Source organism: Phalacrocorax carbo, chromosome 8 (genome assembly GCF_963921805.1).
Source record: "Phalacrocorax carbo chromosome 8, bPhaCar2.1, whole genome shotgun sequence".
In the NCBI taxonomy this organism is placed as follows: domain Eukaryota; kingdom Metazoa; phylum Chordata; class Aves; order Suliformes; family Phalacrocoracidae; genus Phalacrocorax; species Phalacrocorax carbo.
This window is the reverse complement of record NC_087520.1, coordinates 10128588-10147998: the sequence shown is the minus strand read 5'-3', so window position 1 is coordinate 10147998 and position 19411 is coordinate 10128588. Positions and strand designations below refer to the sequence as shown.

The 19411-nt window shown below is 40.0% G+C and overlaps 1 protein-coding gene across 2 annotated transcripts; it reads right to left on the bottom strand.

Moving 5' to 3' along the window:
- Positions 1–887: 887 nt before the first annotated feature.
- Positions 888–14021, bottom strand: UBLCP1 (ubiquitin like domain containing CTD phosphatase 1). 2 transcript variants are annotated; one of them, XM_064458576.1, is made up of 11 exons: positions 13953–14021; positions 11125–11318; positions 10627–10718; positions 10137–10222; positions 9930–10045; positions 8724–8822; positions 7709–7746; positions 5353–5451; positions 4780–4896; positions 3288–3415; positions 888–1907 (listed from the first exon to the last, which is right to left on the bottom strand). In XM_064458576.1, the coding sequence occupies exons 2-11, from the start codon at positions 11276–11278 to the stop codon at positions 1880–1882; spliced, it is 957 nt and encodes a 318-aa protein (XP_064314646.1). In that variant the 5' UTR covers positions 11279–11318; positions 13953–14021; the 3' UTR covers positions 888–1879. The 2 variants fall into 2 exon arrangements, with proteins under 2 accessions (XP_064314646.1, XP_064314647.1); XM_064458577.1 differs by having other exon boundaries at positions 11125–11315; positions 13953–14013.
- Between the last annotated feature and the right edge of the window lie 5390 nt (positions 14022–19411).

Here is a 19411-nt window from a genome sequence, read left to right as displayed (position 1 = left end):
TACTTCAGATCAGCAAGTACTTTGAAATTCTGTGATGAAACCCCAGTGTCACTGAGATAATAATAATAATAATTTAAAAATATTTGTTTTTTTTTTTAATGGTCCTTGTACAAAGCAAAAGAAAGTAGTATTGCTGGTTCACTGTAAAACTGTGTGTATGCCAACTTGGAGCAAAAAGGTACAGGCACATGTTTGAACACATTCCCTTGGTTCCATTTTCTTGGTCTTGCTAGCATAATAAACTCTGTAAGTGACTCAGGTGCAATGTCTTGACTGCTTTCAATCCTTTAAACTGAAAAGTATTCTAGTACATCATATACCAGCCCTATATTCCAATATCTATGCTACTGCAGCCTTTCTAGGTAAAGGATTGTGATTCTAAGCTCAGGGACTATATCTGCACTGTACATGCATGAGTGAGTCAGCCTTCGAGTTAGAAATCAGCTCTAGGAGACGAAACTTCAGAAATTCACCCTCTGTAGCTACCAAAACAAAGATTTTTATGCATCAGGTTTCTGGTTTAGTAGTTTAAAACACAGCTTGGGTTGGCACTAAACCACAAAGAGCAGCAGATAAGAAACCGTATATTTTCTGACAGACCACTGAGCCGGAGCCTAACATGCTCATCTTAACAGCTCATTTGTGTCTGCTGTCCTGACATTCTGACATTTGCTGTCAAGGTTCCTCTCGCAGGCAGCTAGGCGCGTTACTATTCAACACCACGGCCCTAATCTGCAGTGGCACATACCAGTCCCTTACTTAACTACTGATGCAAAACTGGTGTCTCTGGAATCCAAAGAAACACCCTAAAAAACCAAAAATAAGATTATCAATGTCTTCTCTATTATGCAAACTAGATATTTAAGACAGCACAGGACAAATTATGAAAAAAAAGGTATTTATTATTTACACAACTGCTATAGTTCCTTAAGAACAATATATACCATTTTTATTTGAAAGGGTCAGTCTTCTTTCAAATACATGAACTGCATAATGCACAAGTGTTGGTAATGCAAACAGCAGTCACATCACACTTCTATAGTGCAGGCATAAGCAGCGCAAGTAAATGATATTTTAAGAACAGTATGGCTGAATATTGTATTTAAATACAGTGTTTGCACTTTGACAAGATTTAGCTAGAAGAGAACAAGGGTTTCGTTCATGCTTTGTTAGGAATGTGACTTTCCCATCTGAGGTTTAAACCCTGTATCTGACATATGAGAATTTTTCAGGCAGACTGCTTTTCACTTACCAAGTAAGAGTGGGTTTCTCTCCCCCAAACTTCAATCTTTTGTCTTCCAGTAAACACTGCTTTATAGTACAAGTTCACACACTGGAATAAATCGGCCACAGAGGTGGTACTTTCCCATCTTACTGTCTTGCACAGAGAAACACTGACATACTAATACATACCAAACTTAGACAACTTGTAATTTATAGACTTAAATACTGGAATGGGAGAGGGAGACTGTTTCTAAAGATGGAGGGAATAGAGGGCTTATACAATTCATACACTGTCAAGGTTGGCTCCTTACTCAACTTTTTTGGTCTAGGTATTTTTTTTTTCTAGTTTCAGAATGGTTTTGGTCTTTAATGGTTATGGTTGCACTCCGGCAGCAAAGGAGAGGAAAGTATTTTAAGTAGTAACACCAGAACTGAATGCAAGAAAAAGGAACTGACTTGTTTCTCCCACTTTGAGCTTATTGCTGTGATCTTTTAAAAAAAACCCACAACCAACCACCTGGAAGACCAAGTAAAGCAGTCATTCTGGCATTGGATCCAGTGTCCAGCACTATTATACTCTAGCATAAAAGCAAGGAAAAGTCCAATGATCTTAGTTATGTCCCCTTCAATTCAGTGCCACACAATTTTATTAGCATTATTGTCCTTGCTTCTTTGAAAGATACCTGAAAGAAACAAAAGTACAGTTTTTCACAAAATAAGCGATTGGCACAAATATATCTAGTACCTTTTATAAACTCAAAGTATGAATCTGCTTTCTTTTCTCACTAGCAATCTATTGATATTTATAGATAACCAAAAATTAGAAATGTGGTCAATGCTACTTATGATTTTATTTGATTTCAACGTTCTTTCAAATCAACGGCAGGTTATCTTACAGTAATTCAAAGCCATTTTTTAGATACTCTGTTAGGTTTTTTAAACAAACGGGAGGAAGGAAACAGAAACGTGTTTTATTCCAAGAGGTTGAAGATGACATCAGTTGGAAAAGTAGCTATCATATCCTTTAAGATAAAAAGGCCCATTAGATATGGCACTCCTTCAAATAAATTCAAGAATTTAATGAACAGTCATCTAGCATAACCTGGAAAGAACAGTCCTCCACTAGCTTCTTTTGAGAATCTGAGATACTCCAAAATGCTTGTTTTCTGACCTCAGAGTTCCCTTACCACTACACCTGGAGCAATCTGGCTATGTGGTGACACTGAAGTCTTTGCAAAAACGCTAGAAAAAAATCCAACCAATTTAACTGACAGTGTGAAATGTCCAGTGAATTTTGCTGCTTTTAAAGTTTAAGATTTGACCTTCTGGTGTAATCAGAAACACGAAAGAAAATTGTATCAAGTTTGCAAAGCTGTTAATTCAAGCACTGAATGAGTGTTTTTCAAATAGCATATTGTACATACTTTTTTCCACCTGTATTGAAACTTCAGGCTGTTGCATAAAACCATTAAGAAGAATTTTGCCCAAACACTTCAGCTAATCATTCTCCAGCAAGAAATAGGATGCTAACTGGTGCCCTAAGCATTTGGGAAACTCTCATTCATAACATGGTAACTTACATTTCAGACCCCATGGATACTGTAATACCATACAACCTGGATAGTGCCTGAGAACCACAATGTAATGCCCCAAACCCCTGAGGTAACCGCCAGAAAAGTTGTTCCGTAACCACAGACCTGAGGTCTGGACTGACAGCCTAGCTTTGTAGGGGTGGAAAGAGGGAGATTTCCAGGGATCAGGTTCCTTCAAAAATTCTTTTCCCTTTAGGAAGCATAATTGCGTCACTGAAAACAATCAGTGGTCCCAAATGCTGGAGAAGTATGAAAAAAAAGGTCCATTCTGCCAAAATCTTATCCTTTTAGGGAAGCAGCCCAGACACTATAGTCTTATTAAAATCCTACTCAAACTAAAGGACCTTCATAACTGTAAGTGATGTCAAAGTTCATCAGCTCAGTTCTTCCTGGTCTTTCTACAGACAACCTCAAGCAAAACACAGTGGGGTCAGGGACAGAAAGAAGAAAGAATTTTGACTTTGTTCTTACCTTTCCCAATGTTTGTGATTCAGCTCCAAAAAGTCATCTAATTTTGCTATTTCTTTGAGGTATTGAGTGAGCTTTAGAAGCTCCTTGTCTTTATCCCGATTTAAATGTGCTTTCATAAAAGGCCTTATCTATACAAAATAAATAAACTGGGTGTAACCATTTGCTCAAAGTAAGAAAAATGCTTCTGATTCTCTGTCACTTCCCACCTAATTAAAATATATTTTCAGTACTATAACTTTTTAAGGAAGAGAAACCTTTTCCATTAGTGGCCACATCCAATTTGTCTTGTTATTCACTCAAACTAGACTGTAGGGTTTTGCCTTGCGTGCCCACCAGGAAGAAATCTCTTTTGTCTTGCACTTCTTCAAGCCTTCCCCTCCCAGTCAGACAGAATGATAAAATGATCTGAAATTAATTGTCACATTTTCTACTATGATTTCATAGGTATTTTTGCAGGAATGTGAGGGGTTTTCAGCTGTGCTTTATGAGTTACGTGGCATCACTGGAGCCAGATGCTTTTTTTCAACAAAAAGCATTTGACTACAATCACAGCTCCTGTGAAAAAAAGATGTCAGAAATAAAGCTTGTCTGACAACAGCTTTAAGCTTGGAATACATTATACCTGTGCCTTGTTTTAGTGATTCAACGTTCTGGTCTGCAGCTAACATTTTGACAAACACCTTTCAAATCTGAGCTAGAGGGAGCTCTCTGGATAATCCTCTGCCAGCAAGATCTTTGCTATTCCCCATTCTCCTAACACTGTACAGTTCCAATTAACATCATCTTGCTAGATCTTGCTAGATCTCATCAACTGCTATCCTCTTCACATCATGGATACTTTCAAAGAAACATAATCTTGGATTTCTGCATTTGAAAACATCTTTTTTTTAGAAGAAATTTATGAGGGTTCTTTTAGTACCATACTGCTGAACCATCATATATAAGTAGAAATTTAAGCTGCATTCTTCTAATTCAGAACCAGCACAGACGGAGCATGAACTGGTTGACAATTTTATAAAATGAAATACTTGCTGTTTTGCAGTCAAAGTGGCTCAAGGTATTAATTATTTCCCAGAACAGGATGCTTGCTATTACACTGGCATATTACCATGAAGTACAGCCACTTGTTATTTGATGTATTTTCTGAATATAACCACTCTTGAGATTGAGCACCACATATTTCAATAGTGCCTGTCAGCGCACTGCCCAGCTTGATTGCAGCTCGCAGGTATAATTTAAACAGAAATCATAATTTCTTTATTTTGATAGTCTCTTAAAAGCTCACTTAATACTGAAACAAAGCTTATTTAATACTACTAGTAGGGAAATATTAGTCCAGACAAAAGGCAATCTAAATAAAAAACCAAAACAAAACATGCATATTTGCTAGCTAAGAATAGTCTTTATTTATGATACAGCAAAGAAGCATGAGAAAGTACTACTTGAAGTATAAGAAAAAACAGTAATAAATGAGAATTCCAGTGAAAATTACCTTGAGTCCATTTTGTGGATTCATTAGGAAGTTTCGGCCAATATCATCAAACATAATAGTATTTTTTTTGCTGTAATATTCTGAAAATTTTCCCCAGATAACACCAAGAGGCTTCACCTACAAAAATAACACATACAAGGCACCTGAGGTAAATCAGATCATATTCAGGAGATGAAAATACCAGTCTATAGGAACTTGAGTCCAAACTTGAATGGACACTTGTATTCTTTTGCTGAAAAATTAGCAGGTAGTTGGGCTTTAAAAAGGGAAGAGATGTGAAATAGTATAATGTACTAAATATGCCCCACACTGAAGAAAACCTTTTTCTCGGTACTAAATTTTCTTGCAGCAGTTATCTACTATTTGATTTGAAAGCAGTGTCACCTGAATGTACTACTCAACATAAAACATTAATAGAGAATTTCAGTAGGAAAAAACCCCCTATGCTTCCAAGATTCTTGCTGTTTTCCCGCATGAAAACTCCAGCACAACTTTATTGCTGAATATTTCAAAGGGGTATGATAACATGTCAGTTGAATGTAGAAAAAAGATCAGGAAAAAATAGGTACTTACATCTATTAGCCCCCTTCTAGGAGTGTGCACTGTTATCATGGCAGCACTGTCCAACATGAAAGTTATCTTGTAGTTTGCATTGGTACTCACCCCAAGCTCCTGCATCACAAGGATTTATTATTAAAGCTTCTAATTATGACAGTTTTATGGCTGTACAACTGAAACCACGACTATAATACGCTGTTTGTCAAAGGGTGAGCTGCTGAGGATTACCAGAGACACACTAAAAATAGGTATCTGAGCAGTTTCAAATTTTTTGTATGCAATGAGAATCATAAAAGCACACCATTCTACCACGAGAAAAAAAAAAAACTAATAGGAATTTATTTTTATAGTGTTTACTATCAGAAACTTATCAACTGAAGTCAGCATAAAATCAAAGCAGCTTTGCAGAAAAGGCAAAATACAGATTTTGGTCATACCTTCTTGCATCGTCTCTCACAAGTTCTACATGCATCAACTTTACTCAATATCTCTAGCAAGGATAGCAGCTGTGTACTGTCTGCTATTTGTTCCTTCCGGTAAGTTGCAACAAATCACAGACCAATCAAGGACAAAATATACAGCAACAGTTCACTGTTATCCTTTCCTCCTACACATGTCCAAGACAGCCAATGTTTGTCAGAAGTCTGTCAGTTAACACTTTAAAGATTTGGTAACTCCTGAAATAAAGACTCTAAGGAACATTCATCTTTTTTAGAAAAAAAAAACAAACCCAACCTTTGACTAGATGAGAGAGCATCATTTCAATTTCAAATCCTTTACAAAGCTGAAAAGTAATAATAAAATCTGCCAATATGTTATAACATAGATATTGCTGACTTAATTTATGGTGTTCGCAACAGCAGTAATGTGCAAAGCTACACAACAAGGAGAAAGTATCCACTGCAGCAGCTCTCTTGCAGATATCCAGCCACATTTAATTTATTTCTTTTACATGAAAAAGTGAATCTTGCAAATGAAAAGCACTACCTACCTGGCTCAGTGTCCTGTTACACTGAAAAAACTAGCTGTTCTAGACTGTCTGAATTCCAGGCATAAGTAGATGGTAAATGAGAGATTAAACTTGGTTATCTGATACTCCCTTCCTTTTAAGGCTGTTCCTGCTTTGTAGTTTAAAACAAAAAGTCTAATGGCAGGTATTGCTGGGATCACTGTTCCCAGACAAAAAGTGAAACTTTTAGAGGTAAGCACCCCTGGTGCCCTCGGTTTAAGAAGAAACAGCAGTTGGCATCTAGTGGCAGGAATCTCAACTGATCAAGACCCAGGAGTACGCACGGAAAGGTTATGATTCAGTAACGTAGGAAAGGGCTGGAAAGGTGACCTAGAAACGTAGAAAGGTGACCAATGCATGGAAAACAGCCTGGTTTTGAACAATGGTTTTCCACAAGATTGAATCCTAGCACTACACTGACAGACGCAACACAAACAGAGATGTAACTGCCACAAAAAGTGCAATGTTTGCAAGGCTCAACACTGATTTTACATGCACTAACTCTACTTCATAGCTCTGATTAAAGGTTCTCATTTTGAGATCACTCTGAGGCATTTTTGTTTATTTAGAAAAATTGTAGCAATTCATTCTTTTGAGGAAGAGAACACTGGAAAATGTGCTTTGCTCCGTTAAAACCTGAAAAAAATGGTTATTCTATAAAACAGTGGAGATACAACAGCTTATATTTGGAAAAGTTTTCCCTGAATGGAAACAAGCTTTGATTTATAAGCATAAAAAACCTCAACCCACAAACCAAACGTACAGCAATTCTTAGTAAGCTCGTTAGATTTACAGCTAAGCCTGACTGTAAATATGTTTACCACTAGGTCAGCTGTGTAAAACTGGCTCATTGCCTGATTTAGGTACGGAAGAAACTAGGATTGAAAGAGCTCTTACGGATGTTTAATAAGGCAGAGGAAGCAACAGAACCACACAGCTGCAAGAGGTACAAGATAAATATGAAAAGAGTTTCCTCCTGATAACCTACTCCAGCACACATCTGTCTGCTCCTTTAAAAAAAATTATGTTCCACTTAAAGACTAGAATTCTATAATTAGAGGTAAGATGAAAGCAACTGTGAAGGCTGCGTGACTAATCTAAGTTTCAGCAGGTACTGACTTGTGTTAAGTTCTGTTAAATTTAGCACCTACTGCTGATAGTTTGTGTGGAATTCTAAAATTAGATTTAGTCTAGTTTTGTGACAAAGATAATTTAAAGTGACTATGAAGATTTAAAAAACTCGGGTTGTGATTCCTACAACCTCCCCAGTTGCTAACCCGCTCTACAATGCACAGCATGAGTCCAACTACATAAACAGCCAGCCAGACTATAAACAAATCACACATTTTCAGAACAACTTACTTTCATTTTAGCTTCAATCCACTTCATATTAGTAGCAGCTGAAACAAGAGGGAGAAAACAAAGAATACTTTATCAAAATAAGTCATTGACAGGCAAAAAAGAAATAAGCCAAGAAACTGTTCACTTAGCATATCTAATACCTACACAAAATTTAAGGATGGACCTTTCTAAAATTGTTACAGCTTTTAGGGCCTTGAAGACAGTCTTCCTTCATGGAAGGTGGTTTTTATTTAGAAAAAGCTTACTTTTAAAATCAACAACTAGATGAAGCACTGCATGTATTTAAACCATTTTCTTGATCAGCTGTTACTGAACTACAGTCTGCAGGACCATAACAAGTGGGCTACATCTTGTTTGAGGAACCATACTGCATTTGCAGGTTTTTCTCCTGGAAGCAATGGTAAGAATACACAAGGCCTGGAAAGGACAAAGTGTCAATATTGCCCACTAATCTAAGGATATGTGGAAACATTGTTCCAGACGATGAAAATTAAATGTTGTAATACAATTTTAATATGGTTTAAACTCTGCACTGGCTGAAGTCTGTTCTCCAGCTGTTGGACAGGAACGGAAACAGCATGCAAAGGCTAACGATCAACCACTGTTCACAGGAGAGTTTGGTTCATTTGGCAGTTCACTACTTCTTGTTTGGAAGGAGATTATTTGTAAAGATAGCTATCAAAGAATGTTTGAATGTTCATTTTACAATTCTGTTACTTCAAGCGCTTGTTTGTACAAAATAACACTCAGTAAAGTGATGCTGAGCTTTATACTGTGATTAGATCCATTCACGTGAGTAGTATGTGGTGTTTTTTCACGTAAGAATTACTATTTTTCTAAAATAGCTTTAATAGCTGTGTGAATGTTCCTGCTGAATGTATTACAGCTTAGCATTCATGTATTATTTTAGATATTGTGATTCACACTAAAAAGCAATATAAAAATGTCCCACCTGGAGTCTCTGCTCTGAACGATAATTTACAATAGAGTCTTAGGTATTGATTATAAAACTTACACCAAATTACAATATCATAATCCTCATATGCAGATGTCAGGAATTCATGAAGGTATGGCCTCATCAGTTCTACCCCAGTTTCAGCACATGATCTGTGGTCTAAAAAGAATATGAGATTAATAACTTAAACTTTAATAATGAAAGTTCAATCTGACTCTCCTATCTATCCAGAGCCCTGAAGAGTTTCATGGGGGAAGCACCGGGGCACTTTAAAATTCACAAATGAATTCATAGCAAAATACCATTCCCGTTTTAAAGGTGGAGGGAAGAAGCAGAGGGGATATTTATCTCTTGACCCTTACAGGTATTTGAGTGCTTAGCTAATAACTAAGTCAGAGATCTGTGAGTCTGAATATCTTTGAAGAGTCAGGCCAATTAGTTCATCTGGGCAACTTAGCAAATTTCTAACAGCCCAGATATGAAACAGCTCGCTTCAAACCTATTCCAGTTAATTTTGTGAACATATATCAAGCTTACTTCAGACATGTAAATGTTGCCTGTTCCAATTAGAAAACGGCTGTCAAATTCTACTAGCAGAAGATCTCTAAATAAGTTAAATGAATTCTAAATAAACTCAGTAATAGGTTGAATTTTGATCTTAGTTTGTAAACAAATCTCATCAAAAAGGCAAGCTAAGGAAAAGGAATCAGGCAAGCTATTATTTACTGCTGGTAGTCAAGCTGCCATGACACACCTACATCACAGAAAATTAAGTCAGAAAAAAACCTCTGGCTTCCAAAAAACCAAGTCTGACAGAATTTTCAAGCAAAACATGTTTTTATGCCTGTTTAGTAATGATCTGGAAATAAGATTTGAAGCTATTTTCCCACGCCCCCAGAAATAGAATCAATCAGGTACAAACAGAGACTGTTATTTCATAATATCTCGCCCTGCCACTGTGATGTCCAAGATACAAGTTGGCCAAGAGAAAGATTATTTGGATAAAATACTAAATTGCTACTTTTTTACATCTCCTTGCAGAAAGTAAAGAGTTGCCGCACTAAAATCAACAATATGCAACATTACAAAGCCCAATGCTTTTTAAAATATGAGAAGGCCCCACAATATTACAAAGCAGAAGTTATATAGTACAACACATACCACAGTTACTGAAGAAGATTTGTAAAGCAACAATCAGGAAACATGAACTGGCAAATAAACTGACCTCTTAAACAAAGAAAACCCATAAGTTGCAGAAAATCTCACCAAATAGCGTATAATCAACATCTAGCACCAGCAGTTTTTTTCCTTCTCTAGGAGGATTCAGAATTTCCACTTTGTATTCTTTAACTCTGCGGGAAATTTTTAGTAGATTTTCTTCCCTAATATGACAGTGCAAAAAGTTACAGTTAATTAAAATGCATACTGTACATTCCGTAACAGAACTGTTTTTTAATAACTAAAACTCCTAACCTATTTTCTACTTCCACAACTTCCTCTTCAATATCAAAGTCATTGACAACATCATCATTGTCAGGAGGTGGCCCAAGGACATCTTCCTAGAGGAATAATAATAAAAGATAACTAGGATCACTGCAGGAAAATAACAACGGATATCAAGTTTCTGTTCCTGCACATTACAGAAAAAAACCAAACTATTTAACCAAAATTATTTCACTTTACTAGTGGAAAGAATTACAAAGTATATTGATGATTGTTCAGATTTGAGAAGTCAATGAATATCATAATAATAAGTTTGTACTTTAAGTCCAGGACAATACGGGAGTTTAACGAATACACTGCTATCAGAGTTCTGCAGAAAAGCTTACTTTACACAGAAAAATAAACACCAACAGAAATCTACTGTACTACTGTTTTTGAAATGATTACTGGAATATTCAAAATTTAAAATCGTAATGAGGAGGCATATACAGAAGCATCTTTTCATGTTTAAAATATTTACCAAACTCTCTTCACGAGTGCCCATCATCATAATTTTAGTGTTTGGCTTCAACTTGAGAGCTCCAAGCTTAACATCATCGTCTGCAGGCTTGCCTGTAATGCAAGCAGATGACTTTTTTTACTGGGGTAGGGAGGTTTTAGAAAACTGTCAATGCATTTCATGCTTAGTTGAAATAAGCTACCCATCAAACACCAGAACACCCCAAGCTGTATTATCATCCTCCTCTATATACAGTTACGTTGCTTGTCTGGCCAGCAGCAATTTAACTGTTTTTAACGTACATTTGCCACACTTCCATGTCATCCATTAAAAAATGACCAGGTAGATGTATCAATAAAAAACAATATCCAGTGATGTATAAAATTCCTATGTTTGTTCAAAAGCTAGACCTGTGAGGTAGATGCCCCGTTAGTATACACACCCTGGCCAGGCTTAGAGGATGCTTGTCCATAAACATCTCAGGCACACCTACAGCAAAAAATAAATATGAATATTTACCCTTCATTTTAAGTCCAAGTAGTTTTTGACGCTCTGGTAACACTCCAGTAAGGCCTTTAAGAGACTGCTTCAGATCTAACACCGTGTCTTCTTCTGATAGTGAGGTTATTGTATACTCCTGTCCACCCCATTTTATTATGAGAGAGAGAGACATCCTTGAAGCATATGTTCAGTATTATATTCTGAAAAATCTGCTGCAGGAGGAAAATACAACGATCATATAAGGAAGAAATAGGAGAATTACTCTTTTCAGAAGACAAACCATACAGTCTGTTTAAAGTATTTTTGTTTTTTTTTATTACGCTGGACATCAAAGAGCTCTTTGCTTTGCATGAACAGATGACAAACACGTTGGTAAAATGTTGAAACTACAGGAGAAAGAACAGGACTAAAACTGGAGCTCTGAGTTCCACTTCAATGTATTTAGCAATGTCACATTCACCGTTTGCTCCAGCATATGCTCATTTGCCTTGTGTTCTGTGCAGGTACAGCCTGTTCACTGCACAACCAGCACCCAAGCAGAGTACTGCAGTATCATAAAAGTCATTTCAGATCTCAGAAACGTCCCCTGCATTAATTATGCAACCAAACCAACCATGGATATCTTTATGTATGTAACAACAAAACAGCAAATATGAAACACCTAAAATATAGAAAACCATAAAAATAGTTCTGAACTCAACAGTTCATTTTTAGCATTGCATTTCTCTGTTCACTTTCACCAAGATCTGTGCAATACCTGCAGTAATACACACCGCAGGTCATGTCTCAGCACAACAATATCAAAGTAGGAGTTTGAAAACAAAGCCAAAATACACACCTACCCAATGCAATTACACCATAAGAACTGCACTTTCATTGCAGTGCTGACAAAACAACCATAATTACCCTATCTTTAATTTACACAGCATCACTTATACAAATTGTAGTTAACAGTTTAGTCCTACGTTAAACGCAGCAAAAAACCAAGATTTTTAGCTTTATGCAGAAAGAAGAACAACATGCTTTTTCTGTTAAAGCTTGGAAACAGAGAATCAAGGAGATAGAAAGGTATAAAAAGGCTGTTACAGAGTGTCAGGAGATGCAGAGAAGGCCTCTGCATCACTAGTGGTGAGACTGTCCTCAAAAGACTGATATTCAAAAGGAAGAGAGAGGAGACCTGTGAAAAAAAATTGAGGGTATCCACCTTCAAGAAATGTATTACACCAAGAAATACAGGTCTGGCAATTCTGGAAAATCTCAGAATCCAAAAATCTGATTCCTCTTCCTCTCTAGCGCCGTATTCTCAGAGGTTACCTGATCTGAGGCAAAATACTCCTTATTTATAAAGTATAGCCTACTAGGAACGAACAAGTAATGACTCAGGCATACCCACCAAGCTCAGACCAGCTGAGGAATACAGGGCTAGATACAACCTGCTTGCTGAGGACACTACAAGCCACACCTCCACACTATACCCTGTAAGAGCCCTGAAAACAAATTAAAGAGGTATCACAGAAAAATGAACTTCCCCCCCCCCCAAAATATGATAGGGACCTGGCATTATCCTGTGGAAAAGACTCATGGCAAGGGGTCTTAGAAGCACCAGAAATTCAACTGAGGTTAAGGCTGCACAGTGTCAAGCAATGTTGATACATAGGGTCGTTATCATAAATTATCCCTCCCCATAATCCTTACACTAAGTTTACAAAAAGAAGAGTTTATTGTCTGTTTTCTCACCTGTACCATACTCCTCAAATCATTCTGCAAAAAAAAAAAAAAATGCATGGGGCAAGAACTGCAAGAAAACTTCTCAATTCTCTGTCCAGTGCTAAGTTGAAAAGATCGTCCCTCCAAAGCTGAGCACTTGACCAACCATCTATCCTTACTGAATTGCAGTCCTGTCAAGATCAGCGTTACCAGAAACACCAAGCAGAAATAAGACACCTTTATTCAATGCCAAAACACTATGGGGACTGAGTGTGGACACCAGAACCAATGATTACAGGAAAACAGATTAGAAGCAGCGAAAGTTACAGGGATTTTCAAAGTTTCTACCATCAGGGCTGGATGCCATGTGAAACTGATGCTTTCTGAAATGAAGCCGGGTTTAGTTAATTACATTTTCAGAGCCCTTACAAGCCCTTTGGACCACCAAGGGCCTAAGGGTTGGAAGGTCTCTGGATCAAAGAAAGTGATGAAGTAGTGTTGCTGTAATTAAATTGTCGCATTACACCACTTTTCTTGCAAGATTTGGAAGAGAGACATCCACATCGGTAAGTTTTCACGGAGCGACATGAATCACAAACGCCAAACACCCAGAACTCGGAAGGCGCGACACCGCGCAGGCGGGACCGCGGCACGCTCCGCCACACCGCAACAGGTGGAGGAGCGGGGTTTCAAACCCGCAGCTGCTCTGCTTCGGCCACCGCCGCACCCGGACCAGCAGCCCCAGGAGCAGGGGCCGAGGCTCGCCCTCCCCCACCGCGTCCCACCGGGGCTGCCCCAGCGGCGACACCGGGCGAGGCGAGTGGGGAGACCCCACCCGCGGCTGCCGGCCCCGGGGAGCGGCTCCCGCCCCGCTACGGGGACACCAAAGCGGCCGTGACAACCGCCTGCCCCCGGCCCGCCCCACAGGACCGGCCCTGCCTCACCCCGGCCCAGTAAAGCCCGGCCTCCGCCGCACACGGACGGGCTCAGGCCCAGACCCACGGGGCTGCCCCGGCGATCGGGGACACGGCGACGCTCCCCGCAGCCCAACGGCTCACAGTACCACCGCCGATCCACCCCGCCCCGGCCCCCGCCCCGGCCCCAGCCCCGGCCCGCGACAGCGCGGTGCGGCCCCTCACCCTGGCAACGGAACCGGCACCGTCCCGGGGTCCGCCGCACCGGAAGCGGAATAGCGCGCGCCGGAAGCGGGGGGGGGAGGCAGTGCCCGGATGTGGGTGGGTTTCTCGCTTGGCGGGCGGCGGCGGGGGCCCGGTGACCGTGCGGCGGCGGGGAGGGCGGGGCGAACCGGGCTGTTCTTGTACCGGCCGAGCCGTGAGGGGAGGGAGAGTTTTCACCTTTAACGAGAGGAACAGCTTTCCTCGCCTGCCCGTCCGCCCGAGGAGAGCTCCTCGGGGCTGCTCCGGTCGGGTTCGCACAGGAAATCGTGGTTTATGCGGTAGAGTCCATGGCAGCCGCGGAGCAAGGGTTCTGTCCGAGCCCCCCCCTCGCCCCTCATCGCCGGCTGGGAGACTGAGCGGCACTGGAGCCCCACCGGAGCTCGGCTCGGGCCCCGGGGAGGCCCGCAGGGGTAACCTCCATGTGCGGCTATTGCTACCAGTGTCTCTTTTTCCTCCCCCTGTACCTCGCCTTAGTGAGGCCACATCTGGAGTGCTGTGTTCAGTTCTGGGCCCCACAGTTGAAGCAAGGACAGGTAACTGCTTGAGCAAGTTCAGCGGAGAGCTACCAAGATGATCACGGCACTGGAGCACCTTTCGTATGTGAAAAGGCTGAGAGAATTGGGTTTGTTCAGCCTGGAGAAGAGAAGACGGAGGGGGGATCTTGTCAATGCTTAAAAATATCTAAAGGATGGGTGTCAAGAGGATGGGGCTGGACTCTTTTCAGTGGTGCCCGACAACAGGACAAGGGCCAACGGGCACAAGCTGGAACACAGTTAGTTTCACCTTAACATGAGAAAAAACTTCTTTTCTGTGAGGGTGACAGAGCACTGGAACAGGCTGCCAGAGAGGTTGTGGAGTCTCCTTCTCTGGAAATATTCAAAACCCGCCTGGACGTGGTCCTGTGCCCCCTGCTCTGGGTGTCCCTGCTCAAGCAGGGGGCAGGACAAGATGATCTCCAGAGGTCCCTTCCAACCCCTACCATTCTGTGATTCTGTGATTAACCCTGAAAAGAGATTGCTCTGTACCCAAGGATCCCGACTCAAAACTTTCTTAACTTCTGAGCAGGCTCCTGACAGGCATATTATTTTTGTGTCTGTTGAATCAAGGGTCACTCCTCAGCTACTGCTGGGGTTCTTGGGAACTGGCTTCATCTGCAGTGGTTTTGTGCATGGACAGCGAAAAAAGTGTATTTTGCACAAAGATGGCCTTTTGCACAGGGATTCTGCTGTGCAGAAATAGTTTAAAGAAAAAAATGTTCTGCGGTAAAGTCTGATTTCTCATGTATGTGAAATAAAGCGGAGATGATGCAGACTGCAGTTCCCCTTAGCATCTGTAGAGATGCTGTTAAATTTAAGGGAGGAAGTGAAAGTGTCAGTCTTACCTCATTTTAGGTCTTGCTTTGTAGAGGGGTTAGGTAATTTTTCTCTCCCTTTTTTGTTTGGTGATAAATAAGGAAGGCAACAAAAGAGCAGAGGTAAGCACCTGAGCACTGTGTGCAAGTTCCTTCAGAATGGCTGCTGTAACTTTTAAGAGCCATTCCTAGTGTAAGTAAACCTTGGTGAAGAAGTGCAGCATGAACAAAAAGTGCACAGAAGCCTTATTTTTTTCCTGAGTGGATATGAATATAATGTATTGCCAGCCTGGACATGTATTTTGAGTTCTGTCCTATATTCAGGTTTTAGCATAAAAGCACTTTGGTTTCCAAAAAAGCGGTACAAATGGGAGACTACTGTAGTGACTGTTCATGTTGGGTTTAGCTTCTGACTGCCTGTAAATCCACATAAAACCAGTCGTTATGTATGTATCCCAGTCACAAAGGGTTTGCTTTCTCCTTTAATGACGCATAGTTGTCCTCTGCACAGAAGCAGTGCATTACAGTAGTGCTAGAAAGCTTCCAGAGTTGCAACTGGTAATTAAAGTCACACCCTGTCATAAAACTATGCACCCTCCAGGCCTGTTTAAAAATTCAGGCTATGAAAACGATATATACTGTGATTCTCTATTTGTAGTCTTTTAACAATATTTTTTTATTATTTTCTTGTTGGCTTTTAAAAAGCTCTCTTGAAGAGGAGGCAGGTTTTGGATTTTTTTTCTGTTTGAGAAGTAATATGAAAAAGCATAAGTATTTATGCTTATTTAATTTCTGGTATGATACTGGTGTTTTAGTTTTCTCAGCTATGACTAGGACCTCCTTGCGCTAGGTGCCATTTAAAAATGCTCTGATCCTGACAACATTCACGTGGTACAGATAAATACATCCTTTTACTTAGCTGTGAAAACGCATGGTGGTGCTCAATCCTAACATTAATAAGTGCAAAGCGGTTAAGTAATTTGACTAAGACCATATAATTATAATTCAGAGCCCAAACAACGTAATCTTTTCTTTGTACCAAGGAGTTTGTTTTGTGGTGGTGCTCTCTGGGTTTACACTGTGGTAAACTAGCAGAGCGAGGAGGAAGGAAAAGCAGTGGGGAAATTTTAAACCAAATGCATGTTCCCTTTCTCCTTGATGTCACTATGTCCTGGGGTGCTCCAGGGTGAAATAAAAAAAGTGACTGCATGTCAAATTGATGCCTGCTGGCTCCCTTCCAGTACCTCATGTTCACAGCAAGCATTTCTGAGCATTCTGAGGCATACGCTCCTGTGCATAAGTACTGAAGCCTAGGAGCTCTCCTAAATTGCTGTTCATGCTGCATATAAGAGAGCAAAATTCTCACTAGCAGCTCTGGGGGATGCCAGGTAAGAATCCTTTAAAATCATCAATTAAAGCTGAAAACCATGTGGAAAGCTCAACAGGTTGCTTTGAGAAATAAGAGAAAGATTAAATCATATCTCTGTGTGACCTAAGGTGTTAGAAAGCAAAAGATGATGACGTCGCAGGGCTAAGAGGTGCTAAATATTTGTTACAGTCAGTGACTTTAATGGTGGAGAGTCAGGGCGGATGTTAATGCCATGCAGACTGTGAATGGGCCAACATCCCAGGTTTCAAGGTTTTGCAACTTTTTTTTTTTCCAACTTGCTTTTTGATTCAGAAAACTCATTTTAAAATGTGCCAGTCTCTCTACCCCACTTCTAAATTGAACCCATGTTAGGAAAAAATCTAGAGCAGAGCCCATATTCTCCACTAGGAATAGAAGAATCCTTAAAATACAGCTTAGTGCCAGTGTATTTTTATCTGTTTTATGCTTCTTGTTTCCTCTCTTGACTCTTTTTATTATTTCCTACAATACTTCATTACTTTCTCACAGTCCTTTTTTATAATTTGTTCTAAGCAGGCAGTAAAAGCAGTGAGGTCTGAGAATGTCAAGCTCTGCAAGTCTATACCATCCAAGTGGTTCCAGCCCAGTGCAGGTGTCCGTGTGAGCCTTCTCTGCTCTTCATGACCACTTAAATGTAATACAACAGACAGCATGGTTTACTGGACACTGCCGTCATTGTGCCCTAGAAATGTAGCATTTAAATGCAAGCTCCAATTCTGAGTCGCTGCGTGACTCTGGGCAAAACGCTGAGAGCTGAATTTCCAGTGTTCAATAACATGGTGTGCTTTAGTAGCTGGCAGCTCAGCTGGAGACGTGGAAATGTCTGAAGTTTGAAATGAAACAGATTTTCAAGTTATCACTGATAGAGTCAGTCTCTGTCTCAGCTTCCTTATCGGTAAAGTGGAGGTTAGAATAATATTTATATAGTTTCCTTACAGGAGTTTTTTCAGGATTATTTAATTAACATTGGCACTGTGAGATGCTATAAATACTAGAGGCTTGTACTAGTATACCATATGATTCTCCACTTTCTGAATGCAACTGTTATTCTTCTGCCACTATTCAGCCCAATTATTTTTATTTTATTTACTTCAATTCTTTGTATTCTAGATTATGCCCCACTGGCAAGGGATCTTGGGAAAGAACTGCGATGCTTTTGTTCACTGAACAAAACCTGATTCATCACTTTGCTTACATCACCACCCAGCGCTCTAGCTTCTCAATACGCAGATTGATATGGCTTTCCTTTAGGTGAGTTGTAAATCATGGCAGCTGTTTCTTTGGAGTCAGTGTTCTCCAGTGTTATGAAAGTGGTAAAAATATATGTAATCATATGAGATATGTAATTATCAGAGATCCTGCAGAAGTGGATTCCTGAAGAGAGCAAAAATAAATATGAAATTAAACTGGAACTAGCGGAATTGGCAGAAAGAACGTTGAAAAGCAGTGAGAATATGAGGAAAAATGAAGCTCGATGAGAAGCTAAGTGATGGGGAGAAATTTAGGAAATAGGGTCACAGATAGGGAAAGCAGGGGAATGTCTGAGATGGGGCTATGCAGTGAGAGTAGGTAAATCAGAGAAAGAGGTGCTGGCTCTGTTGCTATTGTGGGACCCAGTAGTGCTCCCGGTTCCTGTCTCTGGGTATGTGTTTCTGCAGGAATTAAAGTTTATTTGTCCCTTTGTTTAGTGAATGGGATAAAATAACAAGAAAACACAAAGGCTTTGGGGGATGGTTGCCGTCAGTATTACAAGGCACACATATGAGGCACCAAAGTAGGTTTCACAGGCAATCTTAATTTTTGCATTATTTAACTTTAGTCTAACTTTATGCAATATAGCCTACTTGTTAAGGCATTCCTTTGGTTGTACGTACGTATATATGAATATTTTTTTAAACAATGGCTTGTAAAAAGCTTCAAATAAAACTGCTCATGTTACTGTCCACCTTAGGCATGGAGTGTCCTTCCATGTCAGCATATTTTGCTGCTCTTGAGAATTCTCATGATGGATTTTCTTTGTAGGCAGTTTGGGGTGCTGGCATTTGTCCATCCGCATGGACAAATCAAGCTTCCACATTATCTGAACTCTGAGAAGGTCTTTTGAAAGCTTTAATGAGATGTCACCATAGCGTCCTCCTTCAGTCCTCAGTTGCTGATCACTGAAAGTTTGGAATTCAAATGCCGCTGTTAATAATGAGGACTAAACAATCATTGAATTCAGAATTCTTAGTCACCCAGTGTCAAATGCAGGAAAGGCTTTTAAAATTCCAGAGAAATGAAGCAGAAAGTTGAGGTGCTTTAAAACAGACAGGCCTGACAAGACAGTGGTAATGCCACATACCTGATCTGATTAAAAAACCTGTGCTTTAGTGAAGTAACACGTTTTCAGAATTTAATGCTGAGAGGTGATAGAACGAAATAAAGCTGGGTTCAGTTCCTATTGTTTGCTTGCAAACTGAAGCAAAAACTTTGGTGATTTGCTACAACACTTTCATGATATAATTACTTCTAAAATAATAATAGAGATTCCCACTCCATCTACTATAAATATGTGTTGCTGTCTACAGTTGTGAATATAGATTTGTCTCGCTTTGCTCCTTGCTGTATTTTTTCCTCAGAAGCGGCACTGAAGGCAGCAGGACCTACAGATCCTGCACCATC

Coding starts and splice junctions, on each gene's coding strand:
- UBLCP1 (XM_064458576.1), bottom strand. CDS start 11,278: ATGTCTCTCTCTCTCATAATAAAATGGGGTGGACAGGAGTATACAATA. Junction 10,223..10,626: donor GCACTCGTGAAGAGAGTTTG/GTAAATATTTTA, acceptor TTATTCCTCTAG/GAAGATGTCCTTGGGCCACC. Junction 10,046..10,136: donor GTTGTGGAAGTAGAAAATAG/GTTAGGAGTTTT, acceptor CTGTCATATTAG/GGAAGAAAATCTACTAAAAA.